Below are 16,023 nucleotides of genomic sequence, written 5' to 3'. Positions count from 1 at the left end.
TGGTGACGATGGTTGTGATGATGAAGATGGTGACGATGGTTGTGATGGTGATAATGAAGATGGTGATGATGGTTGTGATGGTGATAATGAAGATGGTGATGATGGTTGTGATGGTGATAATGAAGATGGTGACGATGGTTGTGATGGTGATAATGGAGATGGTGAAGATGGTTGTTAAGGTGATAATGGAGATGGTTGTAATGGTGATAATGAAGATGGTGACGAGGTTGTGATGGCGATAATGAAGATGATGATAATGAAGAGGATGAAGATGGTTGTGATGGTGACCATGGCTTTGATGCTGATGATGGTTGTCTTGGTGATAATGAAGATGGTGACGATGGTTGTGATGGTGATAATGAAGATGGTGACGATGGCTTCGATGGTGATAATGAAGATGGTGATGAGGGTGATGATGAAGATGGTGACGATGGTTGTGATGGTGATAATGAAGATGGTGACGATGGTTGTGATGGTGATAATGAAGATGGTGACGATGGTTTTGATGGTGATAATGAAGATGGTGATGAGGGTGATAATGAAGATGGTGACGATGGCTGTGATGGTGATAATGAAGATGGTGACGATGGTTGTGATGGTATTGAAGATGGTGACGATGGCTGTGATGGTGATAATGAAGATGGTGACGATGGTTGTGATGGTATTGAAGATGGTGACGATGGTTGTGATGGTGATAATGAAGATGGTGACGATGGCTGTGATGGTGATAATGAAGATGGTGATGAGGGTGATAATGAAGATGGTGACGATGGTTGTGATGGTGATAATGAAGATGGTGATGATGGTTGTGATGGTGATAATGAAGATGGTGACGATGGTTGTGATGGTGATAATGAAGATGGTGATGATGGTTGTGATGGTTGCGATGGTGATAATGAAGATGGTGACGATGGCTGTGATGGTGATAATGAAGATGGTGATGAGGGTGATAATGAAGATGGTGACGATGGCTGTGATGGTGATAATGAAGATGGTGATGATGGTTGTGATGGTGATGATGAAGATGGTGATGATGGTTGTGATGGTGATAATGAAGATGGTGACGATGGTTGTGATGGTGATAATGAAGATGGTGATGATGGTTGTGATGGTGATAATGAAGATGGTGATGATGGTTGTGATGGTGATAATGAAGATGGTGACGATGGTTGTGATGGTGATAATGAAGATGGTGATGATGGTTGTGATGGTGATAATGAAGATGGTGATGATGGTTGTGATGGTGATAATGAAGATGGTGACGATGGTTGTGATGGTGATAATGAAGATGGTGATGATGGTTGTGATGGTGATGATGGTTGTGAAGGTGATAATGATGATGGTTGTGATGGTGATAATGGAGATGGTGATGATGGTTGTTAAGGTGATAATGGAGATGGTGATAATGAAGATGGTGACGAGGTTGTGATGGCGATAATGAAGATGATGATAATGAAGAGGATGAAGATGGTTGTGATGGTGACCATGGCTTTGATGCTGATGATGGTTGTCTTGGTGATAATGAAGATGGTGACGATGGTTGTGATGGTGATAATGAAGATGGTGATGATGGTTGTGATGGTGATAATGAAGATGGTGATGATGGTTGTGAAGGTGATAATGATGATGGTTGTGATGGTGATAATGGAGATGGTGATGATGGTTGTTAAGGTGATAATGGAGATGGTGATGATGGTTGTGATGGTGATAATGGAGATGGTGACGAGGTTGTGATGGCGATAATGAAGATGATGATAATGAAGAGGATGAAGATGGTTGTGATGGTGACCATGGCTTTGATGCTGATGATGGTTGTCTTGGTGATACTAGAGAGATTTCGATTGTCTGCGACTGCAACGTATTCCTAGTTCACCGGAAGTGGTGACACCGCTCGTTCAGTATCACGTTCGTACATTGATGAAAACAAATTTCGATTTAAGTCGACGTACCCGTACCACGCCACAGCATATACCAGCGTGATAGCGAGCGGGCCGTGGGCCGATGCTTGGCGGAGAATCAGGCGTAGCATCACGCTACGAACCAGTGGGGCGACTGTGGGTGCAACATTTGCACTCTTGCGCAAAAAGCCGAAAACACACGGTTGTTTGGAAATAAAACATCAATTACCTATCGGATATGTAGTGTCTGAAAACAGGACACACTAAATGTAATGGAAAAGCTGGTAACAAGCAGTAATTTGCAGTTTACCAGCCCTGCTGAATCAACGAAACTCGAGTGTTGATGCGGCTTCATTCATTTTTGCCAAGCTGGGATGACGTCATCATGTTCGAACTAGCGCTCGTTCGAGCACTATGACACCGAACGTCAAAACCCTCAAATACGAGTCACAGATTTGGTCAGTGGACGAGAAGGCTCGTCACAGATTACTTCGCGCATGCGCAGTGCTCCCAAAATTCCTTAATCTCGTACGTCCACATGGCACGTCACAGAAACGAAAGGTCTCAAATGAAGATGGTGACGATGGTTCTGATGGTGATAATGAAGATGGTGACGATGGCTTCGATGGTGATGATGAAGATGGTGACGATGGTTGTGATGGTGATGAAGATGGTGACGATGGTGATAATGAAGATGGTGATGATGAAGATGGTTGTGATGGTGACCATGGCTTTGATGGTGATGATGGTTGTCTTGGTGATAATGGAGATGGTGATAATGAAGATGGTGATGATGGCTTCTATGTTGATTATGGTTGCGATAGCGATTGGGAAGATGGCGAGGATGGTTGTGATGGTGGGTGATTATGAAGAAAAATGTATGATAATGCAGACTATGTTCTTTGGATAGCTTTCATCTTTCAATTAAGAAACATCTCCTTATCTTGATCTACTCTGTGTATATGCATGCATCTCTCACAGTACTTTATCTCTCCTATCACCCTTTTTTTCTCTCTCCACAATCTCACTTTCTCCTTCACACATTCTGTATTAATTCTCAGCTCCTTTCCCTCTCAACTTTCAATATTCCAACTCGCTCTCTTTCTTAACAAAAATGTTGGCCATAATCTCTTTACTATTCCTGTAGCACTCATCTTCCCATCACCATCATCTACATACACTGCAAAAACTCCGGTGTTGATTTAACACCTGCCCAGAATCTATATATGTCCACACCAGAGAAGTATTGAAACAACACCAGTTTGGAATACAAAACGATGCTGTTTTAATACTAATTGGTGTTGTATAAACACCTATCTGGTGTTAGACCAAAACGAAACTGGTGTTGTTTAACACTTGTCTGGTGTGGACATATATAGATTCCGGGCCGGTGTTAAATCAACACCAGAGTTTTTGCAGTGTAGATAAATACACATACATCCACACACATGTAAACAAATTACTGCAAAGCTAATGAGGACAAAGCGTTATCTTCAAATAGGAAAAGCTTTTGATAAATACATATCTATATTCATTTATAGATTAATACAGTCTTTAATATTTACAACATATTTACAAACAATAATGATAATCATGAATTCCTCGTAACACTTATGTACAGTAAAAAAAATTAAACATATCATAGGATTGATAAAATGACTGCCAAGAGTAAAAACAAATTTTTTACTATCTGAAATACACTTAATATCAAGAACCCCCCCCAAACAACCTTGTACCGTATTGTTGGTGTACCTTACATATCATGTTCACGGATGCTATCTAAACTGAAAACTGGCCCATTCAATCAAAATATCTGATCCCATTAGAAACCCAATATGCATCCTGTTCACAAAAAGATAAAAAAGCAATCATTTAACACATTTTTCTACTTTCATGGATGATGAACAGCTCCCCCCCCCTCCTGTTGCACAAAATTTACCATTATGGTATTACCTTTAGAAATTTCTAGCCATGGCATGTTTTCCTTCAGCAAGAAATTTATCCACACCGTGCTGCACTCGACCCAGGTGAGGTGAATGGTTACCAAGCAGGATTAATTCCTTGAATGCACGAGCGCTGAAAGGCAGCTTGAGCTAAAGCAGGGGTAATAATAATATTACAATGCGCCTTGGAATAAATCCTTCTAGATACAGGTAGATGGCGCTATACAAATGCCTATTATTATTTTTTTAATTATCAATTACCATTACAGGCCTGCCAACATTTGAAAATGAAAAATAAAAGGATTCCTAATCGTGCAGCTTGCTTGATGCTTTTTTTTAAATTGATGTCAGGTGTCTCCCTCACTTCTTTAAAATTAAAACATGTTTAGCATTCTTATACTTCAACATTGAAAAATTACAAGAGTTCAAAAACTTTATTACTCTTACACCCATACTCACCACACAAATACATATATATGGGCTGATTTATTATTTATTTTAAATAAATTATGGAAAAATGGAAAGCTCCTATTTTTGCTTTTTGAGGGTTACTCCTGGAAAAAAGTTGGGCAGGCCTGCCATTAATATCAGCAACTTTGATAACTAGAGATGCTCGGCGGGTCGCAACTACATGTATGATAATTAAATAGTACAAATATAGTAATGTAGTAGAAGTACATGTAGTAAAAATAATGGTAAGTTTGTGCAACACGGGTCTTATGCAGTGTCTTTGATGGGTATATTTCGTAGCTGTTACAGAATCCATTCAAGATGCATTTTTTCAAGCACTTTAAGCCCTGAATTATCCATAAAACTTGACTAAATGAAGCATGCCTTGACGGAATAATTTTTTAACAATACTAGAAAACAGTCTATCTCTTGTAAATGAAATGGAATAAAATGAAGTAAATGAAACGAGAATAATCGTTACGCCTTAGAAGTGCACTGAAGTTCGTGAATAAAAGCAGATGAGTAGTGGACTACCGGTAGTTAAAATAAAACGGGAACTTATTGGGTGAGGCTCACAGCTCACAAGGGTAAATTGGCAACTCATCTACTGCCAACTCATCCACTCACCACATGGTCTACTTTCATTTAGTCTAATGCCATTCTGTCCATTACCATTTCGTCTAGCAACCATTTGGTCCAATCATCACTTCATCTAATCGCCATTTTGCTGATGACCATTTCGTCTCATAACCAGTTGGTCGCATATCCTTTTCATTTTCATTCGTTCAATTTGCACATTTAACACTTAACCCAATTAGACCAAATGGTATATGGACTAAATGGCTATTGGACCAACTGGTTATTAGACGAAATGGTGAGTGGACGAATTGGCAATTAGACCATGTGGATAGTGGACAAACTGATGGTAGACCAAATGACAGTAGAGGCGATGGCAATTGGACTAATTGGCATTAGACGAATTGGAAATAAACCCTCACAAGTAACTTGGTTACCGAGTGTACAACCAAGCCCAGCCAGAATCAAAGCAGTTAGACTTTTCTACAGGTTTTATGATCCCGCACCAAGAACCACGCAAACCTCATGCCATAGTTTTCTTTCATTAAGAAAGGCTGTCCATTTCAAGAATGCCATGTAATTCAACACCGTGACTCCGTGACCGGTGAAGTAGAAGGTTTCATAGAGGAATTTACGTTCAAGCCTGCCTGCAGGTTCATACTTGGAATAACCATTTTCTTTTCGTCTGACAGGGACCTCCATTTCAAATGCAGTTCTAGATCAGAGGCTCAAATGTGGCAGATGCCTTCTTTAAACCAGCTTTCCTGCATATCAAAAATGAGCAGATAAATAAAAAAATAACTTCGTGAATATGTTTAAGAAGCTAAATGCATTTAAACATACATATTCAAATTTCATATCAAAGGGATATTCCAGGATGAAAATATTAATATTGGAATAGGGTAAAACTAATAAATCAAAACAATGAAAAGTTATTAGAATCAGGTGAAAAATGTGGTAGTAATTAAACTTTAATGTTTTACACTATTTTGGTGAAACAAATATATGCATGTCATTATAAATATGCATGAATAAGCCTTTGATTTTTCCATGTTTTTTGGGTGATTGCCAAAATAGAATTTAGATTGAAATGTGCACAGGAAAAACCTAAATGCAAGGGAAAGTCTCCTGATTGTTTCCTGAAACTGTTGCTACTCCAAGTCATTGATCACTCCGTAGTTATGTTCATTATGGGTTAGTGCACAGGTGGATCGAAGGTTTTTGGATAGGGGGCACATTTTCCCAAGGAAATTTTTTTAGAAAAATGAAAGGTCTTCATTTTCAAAAGGAGGGGGGTGGCAGACTTTTGTTTTAATGGCAATCTTACATTACAAATTTCAACTGTGCCTCTCAAAGGGGGGGAGGAGAGGGACACGGGCCGGCTGTGCCCCCCCCCCCCCTCGATCTGCCAGTGGGTTAGTGGCTATTCTTTGAGGAAGATATAAGAAACAACCAAAGAACTACTCACACTTCTCTTGCAAAGATGTCTGCCGTGACTTTTCCGCGATCTACTCCGGTCGGCGTTTCATCAAAGTTCTGACAGCCCATGGTTTTCATCGCTGTATAGCAATAGCAAAAGGGATCAAAACAACAATCATTGGTTGAATTTTACAGACAAATAAACTTAATAAAGTCAATAAGAATGAAATTCTGAAAAATATCTACATACAGTGGAGCATCGTGGCCCAGTGGATTAGTCTTTGGACTTTGAAACAGAGGGTCATGGGTTCAAATCCTAGCCATGGCGTAATTTCCTTCAGCAAAGGAATGCATCCACAGTGTGCTGCACTCGACCCAGGTGAGGTAAATGGGTACCGGCAGGAAGTTATTCCTCAAAAAGCTGTGTGCATCTGAATAGGTAGCCTAGCTTAGCTGGGTAATAATAACAGCAGGGCCCGCTGGGAGAACAGTTTTCGGAACTGAAGTGGCTACCCTGGGTAAATATACCTCTATTATTATTATTATTATTAAATCCTACCCATGGTTAACTAATTTTCTCTATCAATCATTTAATCATCTATCATGACCATTTAATAAATGATACTGCACAAAATATGTAATTCCTAAACTTCAGCAGTATGGCAATAACTGATTCATGCCTAAGGCAATTAATTGTTAAAGCCTGTTCAATTTTGGTAAACGATCAATGATGTGAATTATATTGTAATATCTTACATTCCATTCCAATCTTACAAATGTGTAGTGACTGTTTATTATTGTGATTATTACAATTTAATCTTTGGGAGAATGCTTTTCTCGTTAACAATTTTTTATTTCTAAAAAGGTACCATCAACTCTTATCTTAAAATCTTGATAGTGACTGCACATTAAAAGTTACAATCACAGACATTTCCAGAAAGTTTCAACACATTTCATTCTTGAGTGGTGGATTTGGGTCATAAAAAAGAAGAAAAAAAAAATCTCCAGTTAACAAAATATTTAAGTTGAATATGACTGCAATCAAAATGAAAGTTAAAGGAAAATGGCAAAATACTCCACTATACAATTTTTTTTAATTTCATATATATTCATTAGTATCATAACAAAGAGTTTTAATTCACATTCATTTAAACGATGTGGAAACGTGACAAATACTGTTTTTTGGGGGGGGGATTTACCTAAACACTTCAGAAGTGATATAATAGTAATGTATATTCTATTTTCATATGATACAAATCACTTTCCAATCCAAAGCTTTATAAAAATGGTAAACAAAGGTGCTGAGAATGATAACAATATTTTCAAGCACACCTTCTATTGATACAAGAAGAGCTGATGGATTAACAATTCAACAGAAAGGATGAACCATTTGAGACCAGCTAAACACTGTCAACAGATTTGATATTGATTTTCCAATAAATATAAGTCAGTTTGTTTGCCTTCCTACATTTTTATTTCCATTTTAAACTGGTCTACAATACAAATATTGCTGCACTTTGTATTGTGAAATATGTCTGTGAAATGTTTTTTTTTTATTTTGGTAAAAGCAATACAAGAAATTACAAATACATGTACAAGAAATTTGAAAGACCAATCAACCAATGTACATGTACAGAAATAGCCAAAAGGACACTAGTTCCTATCAAAGGTTTTCCTTTCACCTGTAGATAGTTTACAAACATAACTATAAACATTAAAATGAATTAGACCACATTGATTTAAATGTCATCAAAACATATTTAGACATATCTACAAAGAAATAAACATTGAAGCAATTTTATCTAAAGGGAAATTTTTCAATAAGGAAGTTAAACAAAAATCAATTTGGTGAGAAAAAGGCCACATAACATCAACAGATATTATATTCTGACATATATCATCTCACCTTCTCGATACTGCTCCAGTGTGATATGACCTTTCTTTGTAGGGTCAAGCATGCCAAATACAGAATCGATGTTTGTATCATCAAAAAGACATGGATAGTTCATTTGGGTTGTACGACCTTCTTTTAACTTGGTGATGTAGTCGATCATAAAAGCCTTTGGATTCTCTGTGGAATACAAATTTTTAAATAAATGAAAATATATGCACATGTGAAGAGACATACATGTACATGTTGCCGATATGACTAGAAAATCTGGATAATTGTGGCATATTTGTTTCACTGGTATTTAGCAATTGAAATAAAAACAAATGCAAGTATTAATATGAAATGCTCATAATTCAAGGAGAATGAAATAAAATGGTAATTTCATCAGCTATAAACATGTAACTGTATCATGATTCATAGATCAAAGTAATTTCTTGTTGGGGAGGTGGTAAGGTATGAGTTACCTAATTAAAATACAATTACAGGGTTTGAGATGATGAAACAGGTCTATTCTAGAACAAATAAAATGTTACTCGGAACCACTCATTCAATGAACAAGGTTATAATATAACCTTGTTCTCAGTTATATCTCCATGTGTGACAAAATAAAGGTGGCAATGTTTGGCTTATTTTCTCTTTTTCTTTGGGGCAAATGCTTGATTTTTTTACACTGACAGTTTCCATTAGACCTGTTAATTCATACCGCTTGGCCCTTATTTAAATTTGATTCTTTATATCATTTTTTCTTAATAAAAAATAGAGATCAAAATATGAAAATTTTCTTGCCATATTACTTTCCACCAATGGAGGGCGTACACAAAAATATGCCCAAAATTCAAGTTTTTGAGCGCTCTGGTGAATACAAAAATTATTCCCACATTACTAATGATAAATAAGTTAAAACTATATGGAAATTAGTAATTTTGGTCACAAAAGTGATATTTTAATGATTTTTTAAAGTGTGTGCTCTATACAGCATTGGCATACCATAGTCCTACCTGTAGATTCTCCACAGGCCAGATGGTAGCAGTGAACAAGTGCTCGGAACAATAATTACTTACATCCCCACCCCCCACCAAACACTAAATGTCCATCCCTGACAATTTGGCTCACATTTCCTGTTGGCCTTGGCCGTTTTGGTGCCCCTTTCTATATTTCCATTCAGGCATTTAAATGATATAAAAAATGTGCCACATAACTAACTAGCAAAGTGGCCCAATACCTTATCCATGAAAACAGATGAAAATTCTCTATTTAGCTGGTCTGGTAAATGGGCTAAATGCTCATCCAATTGCACTGTACATGATGGATGCCATTTTCTTTTTCTCATGGAACTATAATTTGCATTTAACTATCTTTAATCGATGATGGGCATTGAAATGCTTTCATGATGATTGATGGAGTATAAAATCTTAGACCAAAAGCTTCCGTCTCAGTTTCATTGATTGTTCTGCTAAACTATGTCTTGTTTCACCACATCTTAGAGAAAGTAAAAATTTATAAAAAATGTTTAAAAACTACTCGACCATGACTGTCGACCAAACATTAAGCCCAAACAAACAGATTTAATTTTTAGCTGCCTAATTTAGTAATAAAAAACCTATAAAATCGGCATAGCCTATTCACAGAATGTATATGATAATTCGGCGCAAATACTAATAAGAATATATGGAACATTATCAACTGATTTTTTGTGGAATAAAAAGAAAAATTAACGTTTAATCTTAAGTCAAAATTTTTGGTGCGCAATTTGCAGGCCACCAAAGTGGTGGTTCGTATGGTCAGTTCCCCCATGTCTGCGCGGTCTCCCAAGTCTGCGCACCCGCGTATCTGTGCGATTCTAGTTACAGAAGATATGCAATGAGCACGAACTTTACACATGCACTACATAGACAGGTATTCATAAAAATCCGAATCAAAATGGTGGAAAAATAATGAATTCAGGGCATTTCATGTGACGGCCTCAAAATGTAGCCTTTGTCATCAAAATCCCCGAATCGTGTGCAAAGTGAATGAGTGCGCAGACATGGGGTACCATTTTTTTTTTATCTGAAATTATGACTGCCAGAGGTTTTCAAGAAAATCCTATATTTCCTTTCACTTTTTAACGAGAATTTGGTACACTTACTTTAAATAATATAAGGAACACTATTAACCAAAAGATTTTGTGAAATAGGAAGAAATTTATGTTAAATCTTAACTATAACTTCTGAAGGTTTCCATGGCGAAGAACAATAGTGTAGTAGATTTCACGGTACACCATGTATCTTTCTTGGGCAAATGTTGGTCCTGAAAAGGACCACCCAATCTCTAGAGATTGGGTGGTCCTTTTCAGGACCAACATTTGCCCAAGAAAGATACGGTACATGGACATGGTGCACTCTAGGCGACACCGCAATACTTACCCGTGTTAAGAAACTGGGACTCCACTCACGCGCATTTGGGCCGCCCTAGCTTAGAACTAAGCTTTCTTTCCGTAAAAAAAAAATTATTCTTATGATTAAATAAATATTGATTAATACATGAATACTGTTAAATCGGTACTCACGGTTCTCTTCTTGAATTTTCTGCCAATTCCCACGCTGCTGGCTACAATTCCGCGTTAAATTTTGTCGCCATAGAGAGCTGTTCATGCAACTTTATTTATAAATGGAGCGCCCTTTACGAGAGTTGTTAATGCCGCGGAGAAATCGTTAGGCATTTTGGCCTGTGTTCAAGGCGTAGCTGTTCTATTTTTTTATAAAATTATGTGTGAGATCGAAATCTCAGCGAGTAAACACTCTTCCAATATGGAAGAGTGTATACTCGCTGTGATATGATCCCGATAGTGAGGCGCAACACCCCCACCCACATGGGCGCAAACCCCAGGGCCGGGGACATGTCCCCTCACCCAAAATAGTAGGGGGCACATTATGAAATGTCCCCCTACTATTTTTGGTCATTTCGTTCAAAATCGAAATGTATTTTGGAAGAGACGATCTTACTTTTGGCATGCCCCCTTTTTTTTGCTTGTTTGCTTGTCAAATTTCTTTTGGTCAAGATGACCTTCTTTAGAGGGTGATAAACCTTCTTTTTTTGTTTGTTTTTTGCTTGTCAAATTTTCCAGCCCCTGGTCCCCCTACCTTTGGGGAGAGATTTCCGCCCTTGCAAGTAGACATACTCTTGATATTGTTTGCGAATCTGCACGGGCGTCGATCGAGGGCTGGGGATGAGGAAAAGCGGTGAGACGAGAAAAAAAATAGAACTTAGAAGGGAAAAGGCGACAGAAAAAAAGTGAACAAAAGAAATTAATGGAAAATAAAAAATAAGGGGAGTAAATGGGTGAAAATGTGATGGGTAAAAAAATTATGGGAAAAGAGGACACAAAAAAGTGAACGAAAGAAAAATTAATGGAAAATAAAAGGGAGGAGAAAATAGGAGAAATGTGATGGGTAAACAAAATTATGGGGAAAGATTCTGGACGCACTATTCATGTTTTATCATGAAAAGGATAAGTTATTTATCCGCGAGCAGACACTTTTTGATATTGTGATCTGAAACTGGATAATGATTTAAATAGAGAACAATCTGCGTATCTGAATTAACGTGTGTTTTAGATTTCGACCTAGAATTTGGGTATTCTAAGTAACTTTCTTATCATGAAAATCAATAAAGAGAGCGCAAAGCGCGAGCTAAAAATATATGATATAACAAAGGGTGAATTTAAGCTCTGTAATGCAAACACTTTGTGGGAAAATTGTGAATTGTGATGGATCACAGTTAAAAAAGAGCTGATGTATTTTATTTTTATTACTTTGAGTTTTTACATAGGACCGGAACATGCTATGAGGGCATTATGTCATCATATGAAAATGATGACCATCTTCCTATTTCTCTCGCATGGGAGCGCGAAATGTGTTAATTTTATGGCCTGAAAACTGGACATTTAAAGCACTTTGTAATTATGCATAAGAGGCATTATATATCTATCAATGCGAGCAGAAATCGCAAGTCGAATTTTTTGATAAACTGTCATCAAATCAGTTTGATTTAGAATTAATATTGGGATATACATAACCGACTAATCCAAATGCTATAGCGTGCGGCGCTAGCTGATACGTTTTAACAATCTGACCTGAATAGGGAACTTTTTGAGAACTTTATGGAATACAGGAAAATAATACGTACCTGAAAATTCAAATTTTGCGAGCGCGCAGCGCAAGCAGAAAATGATAATGTTCAGATGATAACACAGACATTTTTACAGAGCACTTTTTAAAAATCAATTTGTAAATGAAACAAAATAATGAAAGTTCAATTTCCCAGCTGAAATATGTTTTGTATAATGACTTCAAAGTTTGATTTTTCAAGCTCCATATTGAGCAAGATATGCAAATACCCTAAAAGACAATAAGGCGCGAAGCGCGAGCGAAAATTTTTTATCCTAACAAATAGATTTAGAAAAAAAAATTATTTTCAGAGTCTTCCCCTAATGTTATTTCATTTAATCATGTTCCTCCTCTTATGTTTGCCTTTCTTCTTTTTTCCTCTCTTTTCCTTCCTTTTTTTTTTTCCTTTCTTTTTTTTTTTCTTTTTTTGCTCCGCCAATAGGGGGGCCCGGCCCCTCGGCCCCCTGGATCGCCTATGTTAGCGGTTGTAGGTATAAATCGCGCTCTAACGCTCTAAAACTGTGTTCTTTATCAAAAAGCTGTCTTTCATATTCATTTTGTTCGCAAAAGAATATAAAGTTAATTTCAATCATTGTATATAGTTATCCTGTTTATGATAAAAATACTTAGAAATTGGGTTAGGTTAGGGTTATCAAATTATCAGGGCAGAAAATATATATTTTTTTCTCATTTTGCGCGTCGAGCTGGCACTATTTGATCTGTGTTATTATGTTTTTGATGACATTCATTGTATTCACAGCAATAATTATTAAACATTGCGCACGCGCCGTGCGCCGCATGAATTATGTAGATCTGGAGAGCGTTTCATGAAGGGACTTGTCGGACGTTTTTCCGACAAGTCCCATTTTATCCGACAGTTACTATAGTAACAGTACCTCTCAGCCAATCAGAATCAAGAAAAGATGTCAGATCTGACAACTTGTCGGACAAAAATGTTGATGAAACACTCCCCAGGTGAATAACTTACCGCTACACACGAGCAGTTGCTCTATATATTCTATGTAATATAATATATAGAGCAACTGCCCATTTTTAATGGTCCATAATATACCCACTTTCTTCTTTTTTGGAACGAGTATGAATTTATCTACTGATATACTGAATGTACAATAAAAGTCATTATCATGTATTTCTTGGCATTTCATTTACTTTTTTTACCATAATTATATCACACAGCTGCTCGCATAGGCCTACGCCGTCACAAATAACAAAACAAAATCTCACTTTTTTTCTTTTTTGGTGGGGGATGGATTTTCCATACGCATACGTACAATTTTTCAAATTATTTTTTTCTGCTATTTTTATAATAAAACTTTAAATGATTTCGCCTTTGCACTATTATTTTTTTAAAGACAAAATTACATCATCATCATATCATCGTCACCAACTTCATTCTCATCTTTATCACCACTACCACCATCATTATTATCATCATCATCATCATCATCATCACCGCCACCATCACTACCACTATCATCTTCACCAAGATAATTTTCATCATCATTATCATCATTGCCATCGTCTTTTTTTCTTATTTTTTCTCCTTCCTGCTTTTTTTCCTTCCTATTTTCCTCTTTTTAGAGGGCACACCACCACGCCCCCTTACTGGATATCCGCCTCTAACGTTTGTTGTTGTATATAAGTTGGCGGATGCCTCATGAAATGAAATAATATAAAATAAGGAAAGGGAAACTAATTAGAAAAAGGACTGAGGAGAAGAAAAAAGAAAGCCAAACAAACAAGAAAAAACAATATCAAAATTTTTGTTGTAAAGTCTTCTACGTCAGTTTAATAATTATGTTTTCAATGAAATGAGAACATAAAAAAATGAAACAAGTAAGATGGGCTATACATCGTAGCAAAGAAATAGAGGGAAGCTCCGAGACAATAAAAAGGGTGAGAAAAAGAAAAGACTTTGAAATACTCACAACACGAGCATAATAAAAAAATATGGAATAAGCAAGGACAAGTAGCTGAGGGACACCCCCCCCCCCCTCTCTCTCTCTAGTTATTTATGTATCAAACTCGCATACACAAGAATTTCTTACTAATCAAAATATTGCGAGCAAAAAGCACGAGCTGACATTTTTTTAAATATTCAAAACTGATAGAGAGACACATTTTAAACAATTCATGAATCATAATAATTATACAACTAGCTTACCAATCGAATCATTCGATTGCGACAAATGATCTGAGAATTAATGCTTTTAGGAATTCATTAAATTAAAGCAAAGTATCTCAACATTAAAATAATTAAGGCGGGCGCAAGGTATCAGCTAATACACCGATAATTTTTTTTTTGACATTTGAAGTATTTTCGGTAATCATGAAAAAGATTAATATTTCATGAAAGCTCAAATCCCGAAGAGCGGAATATTTTTATTAATTGACTTTTTAAAAAAATGTTCTAAGCCCCATTTAATATTTGATTATAAGTCGATGCATTAAAAGCTGAAAAAATAAAGTATTTTGTGTTCCTCTATCATAATTGTCTTTCTCTTTAACCCTGGTTCTTTTTTTTCTGGGGGGAAGCATTTTGGTTAAAAAAAGAGAGAAAAAAGATAATTGCTGGCTTGTGGACGGTGGTAGGCAGCACCCCCCCCCCCCCGTAGTTACGCCAATATGGGACCAAATGATCCTAAATGTCCGAGGCGAAACTTGTGCAATCAAACGTTATTTCTGAATAAATTAAAGCTTGCGCTGTTCAACTTCAATCTCTTTCAGCTAAATTTGCGATGAACGCTGCGTTATGAAATATATAATTATCAACATCTGGCGAAAAGAATAACCGACCGATCACCTGACGAGAACGTGTATACGTGATCTGCATATCAGGTCCGATCGAGAGTCAGAAGTGAAGGACAACTGCCAAGAAAATCAGGAAAAAGTCGTCAAAATGTAAGTTCCCCTTCATTTCTTTCAATTTTTTGTTACTTATTGAAGCATAAATGTATCATTAAAGCAAAATTTCAACAAAAGCCTCAAATTTAGCTAGTACTTTTGTTGAAATTACAATAAATTTAGATCCACATAAATCTCTAACCCAATTTTAGCACTGATGTCGCCTATGAGGTCCATACATGTAATGTTTGGACCTCATTGGTCCTAGGAGTGGACATGGTGTACCGTGAAATCTACTTCACTATAAATCTTAACTCTTTTACTTTTAACTCTTTTACTTTTAACTTGCACGCTGTAAGCAATTTTTTATTGGATAATGTACATACACTTGCACGCTGCACTTCACCAGTACGACAATACACCAGACGGTGGACTGTACTGTTTCCAATAGAAGAAGAACTCAAATTGTTAGGTGCGCAGACTTGGGGCCCACCATCATACATCAAAAGTGCATGCATGGGACCAAATGTTTTCTATTTTCCTTACCTGGTCTGTGAAACACAAGCTGGCTGGTGATATTATGAAACAATTCGGGTATCCTGTGTGCATCGAGATACTCGTTTGCTTCAGCTTCTCTTGGTGTGGTCATCTTGATATATATTTGAGGAGAAATATTATTCATTAATTCCGAATTCCGCCGAATGTCAGCAGTTGATTTTCGGTTTGTTGTCGCTGTTGTCAGAGATAGAACTTACCAATATTTAACGAGAGATGGCGCTATTTCTCTTAAAGCTCAGGGGGTGGGAAACTCCGCTTCTGCATCCGGTCAGACA

The 16,023-nt window shown here is 36.9% G+C and overlaps 2 protein-coding genes across 2 annotated transcripts; both read right to left on the bottom strand.

Annotated features, from left to right (window-relative positions):
- LOC121412145 (uclacyanin-3-like) lies at window positions 1–800 on the bottom strand (the record flags this gene model as incomplete). The annotated part of the gene is made up of 2 exons (XM_041605050.1): window positions 1–48; window positions 753–800. Coding segments are annotated over 2 exons (96 nt in total), but the record flags the coding sequence as incomplete, so codon positions are not given.
- A 3,380-nt stretch (window positions 801–4,180) lies between these two features.
- On the bottom strand, window positions 4,181–15,955 carry LOC121411863 (EF-hand calcium-binding domain-containing protein 10-like). The gene is made up of 4 exons (XM_041604745.1): window positions 15,737–15,955; window positions 8,193–8,357; window positions 6,336–6,426; window positions 4,181–5,631 (listed from the first exon to the last, which is right to left on the bottom strand). Exons 1-4 carry the CDS (start codon window positions 15,870–15,872, stop codon window positions 5,583–5,585), a joined length of 441 nt encoding a protein of 146 aa, XP_041460679.1. The 5' UTR covers window positions 15,873–15,955; the 3' UTR covers window positions 4,181–5,582.
- Window positions 15,956–16,023: the final 68 nt, after the last annotated feature.

The sequence above is a fragment of the Lytechinus variegatus genome, chromosome 3 (assembly GCF_018143015.1).
Source record: "Lytechinus variegatus isolate NC3 chromosome 3, Lvar_3.0, whole genome shotgun sequence".
Taxonomy (NCBI): domain Eukaryota; kingdom Metazoa; phylum Echinodermata; class Echinoidea; order Temnopleuroida; family Toxopneustidae; genus Lytechinus; species Lytechinus variegatus.
The sequence above is the reverse complement of the archived record's forward strand: the minus strand, read 5'-3'. Positions and strand labels throughout refer to the sequence as shown.